Source organism: Neltuma alba, unplaced genomic scaffold, assembly GCF_004799145.2.
Source record: "Neltuma alba isolate B1F8T4 unplaced genomic scaffold, ASM479914v2 tig00003318_pilon, whole genome shotgun sequence".
NCBI lineage: Eukaryota > Viridiplantae > Streptophyta > Magnoliopsida > Fabales > Fabaceae > Neltuma > Neltuma alba.
The window spans coordinates 54,514-63,190 of record NW_021633235.1 but is presented as its reverse complement, the minus strand read 5'-3'; the positions used below and the strand labels follow the sequence as shown (position 1 = coordinate 63,190).

General features: G+C 37.4%; 1 protein-coding gene across 1 annotated transcript; it reads right to left on the bottom strand.

The window, feature by feature from the left end:
* Positions 1-1,655: 1,655 nt before the first annotated feature.
* LOC114741210 (microtubule-associated protein 70-2-like) lies at positions 1,656-6,919 on the bottom strand. Its single transcript, XM_028929463.1, is given in 14 exon segments — positions 1,656-1,817; positions 3,250-3,377; positions 3,379-3,447; positions 3,560-3,918; positions 3,921-4,062; positions 4,065-4,091; positions 4,177-4,248; positions 4,390-4,536; positions 4,640-4,795; positions 4,891-5,061; positions 5,171-5,341; positions 5,430-5,495; positions 6,597-6,682; positions 6,778-6,919. Coding segments are annotated over 11 exon segments (1,440 nt in total). The 5' UTR covers positions 5,300-5,341; positions 5,430-5,495; positions 6,597-6,682; positions 6,778-6,919; the 3' UTR covers positions 1,656-1,777.
* Positions 6,920-8,677: the final 1,758 nt, after the last annotated feature.

The window sequence follows — 8,677 nt, the reverse complement described above, 5'->3', positions numbered from 1 at the left end:
TCACCAAAAAAATAAATAGAAGGGATATAATTGGTCTAGTTAGAAGCACAGTTCTTGTCTCTTCCTTTCTTCCCTTTTTGATTTTCTCCAAATATAATAACAATAGTGAATGAGGCCCTAGGATAGAGAGAAATTGAGAGCTTGTACTCCTTTTATTCTATCTATAAGGTAAAAGTGGAAGAAATTTTTTGGTCTTGTTTACAAGATAGGAAGAAAATTTTTTCATATGAATGGACGATTCTACCTTTCATTTAATATTGTGTTGGTTTTATTCTTATGATATATAATTATTAAATAAGAATAAAGTTGAAAAATTATTAAATCTTAAATAAAAATTAATGAAATTTAAAGTATGTATTGATTTATATGAAACATGTTAAAATTGATTTATAAATAGAACCAAAAAAGTATTTTACATAAGTATGATTCACTCACCCTATTTATATTTATAAGACTTTATTTGTAAACTATAAATGGAGTCTTAATAATTAAGACAGGAAGTAATATAATTTAATGTTTTCTGAATGGGATCAATGATCGTCCCTATGAAACTTGTGCTTAAAATATTTATAAACTTTTTGTGATTGAATTGAATATGCTTAAATTATGTGTGGAGGCGACCCTCCTAATCTTGGGAAGTATCGGTCCATCCATGTATGCGCCTCCCCTGTAAATACGCTCATTCACAAAGCTCCTTTTGTTATGACTTATGATACGGATTTAAACTCGAAATTCCATGTTTATCATTTAAGCAAATAAGCAGATCAACACCTGTCGGTAAAATCGAAAGCTTTTTTTATAATGATGATTAAATAAATATTCACGTGTCTTATTACATAGAGTAAGAAGCATCGTGAAGTTAAAATTACAAGAGACTAAACAACATAATTAATATAACAATAAAATGAGCGATGTTGCACATATTTGTGACCTTTTCAAGTACGGAACATTTCATGACCGAAAATGAACTCCGATAAGAGTGGTTCATAAAAACCGAACTAAAACACACAATGAGAACTAACCAAAAAATACGATATATCCTGATGGCTAAATTAACTCCTCCAAAAGCGGATCCAGAGACGACTTACTGTGAGGTTGGAACTTTAAAAAATTGAAAGAAACAAGGGGGAGCTAAAATTTATTTTATTTTTCTATAGAGGAAATTCATCAACTCTTCATGACCAACTCAAGACAAGTTTACGGATACGTGTACAAGTGCTTCAGAATCTGATTTCGGATGCTACCTTTAAAATTCTACATGGCGAAATAAAGACGGCATGGTTCATGCTTCACTCAGACAGATTTATAATAACTTTGAAACTATGAAGGTATAATACAACCACATAAGCTTAAATCTCGCTCTGATTACCAATATCAACAAACCTGAACCAGCACAATCACGCTATCCTGAAAATTACAAAAATATAACTACCCAGTAAAGAGACAATAAGAGGCGGGGGAATCCACCTATACAATCACACAACCACTCTCCAATTAATGCGGTTAGCCCGAGTTAATTTGTCTTCCTGCCTTTGTAGCCGATCTCTCTCTAACAAGAGGATACAACAGTTTTGTCAGAAGCATACCGATTCCTCCTTGGATTTCCTTCGTGCTCCCCAAATTCATGGTCAATATCAGTAACAATGGTCTCGGCATGCCAGTTACAAACTTATAAGCAATGGAACCAAGAGACAGCATAAAAACCAAAACAGAGAAAGGACAGATGAATGCCTATGAAAGTCTAGTCCCCAGGGACACTTCCATAGAAGACCATATGTCATTGCGTGCTGCGCGTTAATCCTCCTCTTGTTGCAGCTCTGGACACATAAACTCCCCATCAGTATCACAATAATTTAACATGCTTCACGCTTCGCTATCTTGTCTTAAAATATATACCCAGTAACGATTCGACTTTGTCAAGCAAGCATAATTAATCTAGCAGCAAAAAACGTACTTAGGTTTAAAGACAATTATTATGTTCAACTATGATTATTAATTATTCGTTCCTGATAACTCATGACTAACTATTATGCAATACACAAATAATTGCCAATGCATTAGGGAATATAGATTGGACCGTACTGATGAATGCCATCGCATGTATTTTACAGTAACAAGAGATAGTCTACATACTTGACTTCTGAGGACTCAGAGCATTGCAATTTGCAGTAATCAGATTCCATGAGTGATATTTGCTAATAATAAGTACTATGATTTTTAGAATATCAGGCTCTCAAAATGAAATTGGTGATGATATTATCAGGAGAAGGAAAGAATGCGGCAGACAAGGAGTACAAGTCCAAAAAAAGGGACAGTTGAAATACATATCAACTAAGATTCAACCATGCGGGCAACAAACAGGGCTCCAGGGAAGCCAGCAAAGAACAAGAGGCAGCATGAGTTTATTAGAGTGGATAGCCAGAAGACCTGAATCAAAATCATGACAGGTGCAGTGCAGGATAGTCCATGTAACTATTAATATACAATAGAATGGCTATATCGAAGTCTGAAGTGCTTAATCAAAATACAGGAAATGTTCGGATGAGCTTTTAGAAGTGATTTTATGATATACGAGGTAAGCATGTGAGAGGAATTTTGTCTCGACTTGATGAAGCATTTTTTTTTTTAAATTGATTTTCAGGGGCATCTAAACTCCCCCAGATGAGGACCATTTATTACTATTTCTGTTCTCTTTACTGTCTCATGTGCGTTTTAGTCAAAAAGTATGCCAAATGTACAAGTGTAATGCATAACAGCTGAAGCCATAAGACACCTAGAATGAAGAATAAGCAAATATCATAGGAAGACCCAGACTTGAGCAGTTATACATGGAATTTCTATTGTGTGCACAGAAAAGACTCTGCCGATTAGTTGTTGAGGCCTTTTCTTTTGCAATCTAGATATGCGCATACAATATGTTAAAGGTTGAGGCCCTTTAGCAGTTTAGATTTCACTATCAAAACAAGAGGCCTGGGTCAAAAACCAAATCTAAAAAGTCTATGTTAGATAGTAATCTATGAGAGGCATTCAACACAGAAAAATCAGAAATACTACTACTTCGTATCCTGGACCAAAGAGCCTAACAAAATATTCCTAGAAGGAAATGCGAAATCAGGAATAGAACAAATTCATAAGATCGAAAAAGCTCCTGGCCAACCAATAACCAACAAAAAATCAAGACATCAAATTCTGTTGAATAAAATGAGCGATGACTGAAACTTCACGCAAGAAAATGTTTCAAATAAGTACCTTCCAGAAATCAACTGCTGCTGAGCACTATTTACAGGGCCCTTTGCATTACCAAACCTCTTTGCTCTGTTCTCTTGTTCTTTTTCCACACGCATAGCTGCTACCTCCTTCTCCATGACTGCTACTCTCTTCTCTTCTCATCTTTTTGGCCTCAACTTCCATGGCTTTGGTTAATGTATCTACCTTCTTTGCTAACATCTGAAAGACAATGACAATTGGCAACAATTGGCTAAGACTATGGATTGAAAATTAAGAGAATTAAAGAAGTCAACGATGGTTAAACAAAACAAAAAGTAAAGAAACTATTGACCTCAATGGCATCATCTTTATCTTTAAGGTTTTGATCTTTCTCGAGACCAGCTTTCCTCAAGGCTAAGACCTCTTTCTGCAGCAGGTCGTACAAAACACCAGGAACGCTATCCTCTGTCTCTACTGTGGGGAACTCGCTAGGCTTATCATCTGAATTCCCTTTCCAGTTGTTGTTTTCCTTAACGTCTTTGGTTCCTTCACAAGACTGATTGAATGGATAACTAGGAGGAGTCCCATTTAGCAAAAGCTTGCCCCTTTCCAGTGACCTTGTGCCACCATCAAAAGATTTAGATGTGCCTTTAGCATGCTTTAGCACTGAGCTAGAGCTAGAAGATCTCATTTGAAAGGATGGCGATCTCTGGATAAAAACCCATTAGATGTTAGTTTAGACATGTTATCAGCTCCACCGAGGGATTGACGTCGAGAAGGTCCATTGCTAGCACTTCTTCCCTCTGAGGTACCGCGATTACTACTGTTAGAAGTTCCTCTCAAAGTCTCCTCCACACCACTTTAAGCCGTAAATGATACTTATCCTGAAAATTACAAAACGTTTACCTTTGAATACTGGCAGAATTAATCTACTAGGCAAATACAATGGCTGAAGGACCAGATAATTACTTTCAACTGTGCTTCAGACCTGGCAGCACGCTCAGCTATAGCAAGCTTCTCACGAAGTTGCTGCATCTCTCCCTATTGTAAATGGAGTCCAGCAATTAGTGATGTTATTTAAATGAAGTTAAACGCAGAAGAAACTTTGTACCAAAAAATAAGGAAGTCTAAGCTCAAAAATCTCCAAAACTAGGTAGAACAGCAAAGCAAAACAAAATTCACCTGCAAGAATCTTCTCTCTTCAAGCCACTGTTTGACAGGCATCACTTTGTCATTGGAATCTTTCCATTCATTTGCTACAACCACAGCAACTCTGTTTGCTGTTACCTTGGCACGGGCCAACTCCCGATCAAGAGTTTTCCTTTCCTCCTGAAGAATGTCAAGCAATCCGAGCAACAGTTAATATGCTCTTAGCAAGACAATATGAAAATTAAAGCAAAGAGTAATGTCACTGGAGATTCCGGCCGGTTACATTCATTTCTTGAAATTTCCGTTGATAGTCCCTCACAGCATTAGCAGCTGCACCACCTGCAAGGACAGCCTCTTCAAGCTCCCTAACAGTTTGAGTAAGCTTTTCAACCTCTGCCACCTTCTGTCTATGCATTTTGTCCAGAATTTTATTTTCTTCCTGAGATAGGTGACAACAAAACCAAGCATAATAAGTTGAGTATTTACGATCTGATGTAGTAGGGGGCGACAACATCAAACGATATGGAAAAGTACCTGGCAAATCTCAATTTGTTTAACAAGTTCTTGATTTTTATTTTGAAGGTCATCCACCATAGAGGCCTTAGCCAAGGCAACCTGAACAGTCCTCTCTGCTTCAAGTAGTGCAGCTTCTTTAGATTTTGTAAGACGATCTAAAGCCTTGTTATCTTCTTGAAGTTTAGCAATCTACAAGGAATAAATAGAGGGAATTGACAAATAGCCTATAATAAAATGCCCCCTCCAACAGAGTTCACCAAAAGCTATTATTACAAAATTCACATGAACAAGTTATTACCTCCTGCCGAGCAAGCTTAAGTTCAGCCTCCAGAGGTGCAAGAATGGCTTCTATTGGAGGCATATCATCATCCTTCTGAGCAGCATGGACCCTCCTAAGAGTTGCTTCAGCTGCGAACTGAGCTGCCATTGATGCTTTTTTCTCATCATTGATTTTCTTTATTTCTAGATTCTGTAACACATGTTCAATTTAGTAAACATATCATAGAGAACTAAGGCAAGAAACTCATCACTAAAATTAAAAAAGTCTGAAATGATACTTTGCTTTCCAGTAGAGATTCTGTTAATTTCAGCTTCTCCTCAACCCTTGACAGCTCTTCAGTAAGCTACAGTATAAACCAGGAAAATAGAAACATAAAGTCACATTTAAAGCGATACTGGTGCATATACATGACAATGCAAAGCCATAAGCACAAGACAATTCAACATTTGTAGAGGAATAACTTCTAACTTGCTCAAATACCTAGATGAAAACAATGCAAAGTATGATTGAGCCAAAAATGAAATCCTTCTAACTTGCTCAAATAACTAGATGGAAACAATGCAAAGTATGATTGAGCCAAAAATGAAATCCTTTCAACTTTCACCTAGAAGGTTTAAATAACAAGCACTCGGAAATCCCCATCTCCATCCTAACTACAATCACTAGATAAACATAAGGCAAAAGGGCAAGTTCCATATCTCTACGTACGATCACATCAAACGAATACAATAACCTTTTTACACTTCCAAAAAAGGCATTGCCACCTAGTATTGATATATGAAAGACACAGAAAAGAACATTAACAGAAACACAAGACCAACAGTATCAAACATGTCCCTGTGATTAAGAGTGCGTATACAGAATCTCATGAAAGAAAAAATGTTCTTCATAAGTAATGAAATAAATTAGGAGCATATTTGGTCACTTTATCCGACTGAAAAGTAGAATAAGAATTCTCAGACAATTAATACGTTAATGCAAGGCTTGAGAGCAGCAACCATTTCATTAGCAAACATTGGATAACTCACAAAATAGCTTCTTTGGCATGCTCATTACTGACTAATGGCTTTTCTACATGGTCAAGGCAACACAGCCTACTTAAGCTTAACAGGACGAATTGACTTCAGACTACTATCAAACCAAAATGTTCTTGCCCGCCTTAAGCCAGCTAGAGGCTTTACTGCTGACACTAGATGGGAAGAATTCGTGGCAGTCTTCCACAAAAACAGTAATTCGCGGACAATTTTAACTTACGGAGTAGCTAAAAGTTTACTTCACATCGAAAGCTACAAAATGAAAGAAAAGGCAAAAAGATGAGCATACTACATGGTGCAATCCACGTCACTCGAACAAAAATAAGAGCTTCTATTAAACTGAGAATTCATGGAAATCATTATATGAACAGCAGCAGGTTAAAATAAATTTTGTGAAAAATAGAGGTGACCTCTTCAACGGCCTTTTCTCTTTGCCGTTCAGAGAGCTTCAAGGCTTTGATCTCTGCCTGTGCTTCTGATAATTCCCTATCCTTATCTGCACAGATACACACACAGACACCCCCAATCAACACGGCAAAACACGAAGCAAAATCAGCTCAAAACCCATTGGATCGAATAGCATTTTCGCACCTCTGACTTCATTCTCCAGCCGATTGAGCTCCACTTTCACCGGATCCGACCCGTGCAACAGGTTCAGGAACTCGTCCGCATCCAAGCTCGGCCTCACCGATGCCCGCCTCCGTGACGAACCCTTCCCTTCCTTGAACGATCCCGACACGTCACTGCCGACGGCTGAGAAGGTGTCGGTGTCGCAACCACAGCATCCGCCCTCACCTCATCCGGCGCCACCCCTCCCCCGTCGCCGGAAATATCCGCCATGGCCGATCTAACCGATACCGTTACTACTCTCACTCTCGCATCCAAATGCTCCTACTTCCAAGGATCCCAACGCCAGATCTCAACTCCACAACGTATAGATATACAAATATATATAGCTAGAGACAGAGTAAGACAGCTAGAGAGAGAGAGAGAGAATGCGAGCTTGAAAATGGCGGTTTAAGAAAGAGAAAGTATGAGGGAAATGCCTTTCGTTACGGTTGTTTATCTTTCTAGGATTAAAGCTATAAGAAGAGAGAGAATGAGAGATTATATAAAAATCTCAGTACAGAGTGAAGTTAGTAGAGAGACGCTTTGCTGTCAAGCAGGACAATACGGGGGTGAGACTTGAGAGAGAGAGACAGTGACTTCACAGTAATCTTAGCTGAAAAGACCGTGAAAAGTATAGGATCAACGGGAAGCGTAATGCGCACACCAAGCAACTGACTGCGCATTGCTTGCAACAGTGACTCCCATGGTGTGCGATGAGCACGTTCCGCGCACGCTAGCAAAATGGGATCCTATTACAGCGCAGGACAAACTAAAATGGTCACTGGCTGACTGCAATAACTCCTTAGGGGGGAAAAAAAAAAAGACGCGTAGCCGCGTATGTATTTCCTACCCGTTTTTCCTTTTGGCCGGAATTCCTATCCGGTTTCTTTTAGTAAAAAGCAGGTTAATATTTTTCCTATTAGGTAATACGTCCATGAGTAATTAAAATTAAGCATTTAAGTGATATTACTAACAAACATATAAAAGTCAAATGGTGCTTGGGACACACTTAAAACTCATCTCAGAAGAACATAATAAGCACAGGCATTTCCTATTTAGTTCATTTTAGCATAGAAACTAAAAGCAATTTTTTTATGTGGAGGAACTATATAATTAAATCTTTCGATAAATTTCGTCCATAATTATCAAGAAGTTACTCCCTCATTTCCTAATATGTGATCTTTTTAATTGAACCACGTAAATTATAAAATGAAAAAAAGATAAAAGTCGTTAGCAATCTTAATTTTAATCTCTCTGAAAGAAATGGGAACATATTTTTAAAACTATCATTCTTTAAAGAATTTTCTTTAATTTCTAAAAGAAATTTTGAATCATTTAAATAGATGAGTTTGTTTTGTGACGATGTATCGTATAAATGTTAGTACATTGAAAACCAAAAACGAACTAGCGTCATTTAAAGCACATGAGAGAGTAATTAATGATCATATAAAAGTCAACTACTTGGGTTCATTGACTCGAATTCGATGAGGGATCTGAGAAGTGAGAACAGTAGAAAGAGACATGAAAAGGAAAGTATGAAAAATAAGAAACGATCGAGCAGGGGAAAAGATCCTTGACTTGACAGAGCGAAGTCGTGCTCAACTGAACAGGGATCATGACTTCACGGGATAGTTTTTTTTTTTTTTTTTGGGTGGGTCAGATTGTTCCATGATTAATTAACTTTAACATCGTACATTGACAACACTTACGGATCTAGATACGAGTCAGGCATTGATTATCGATTCATCATTATTTCAATGTTTCAAGGAAAAGATATGATTTAAACCTGGGATCATTGCCAAATCAAAACTTTGTATTCTTATTTTCAGTTAAAAAAAATAGAAATTAATAATGGCTTCAGTAACAGAATTTGCTTGTGTTG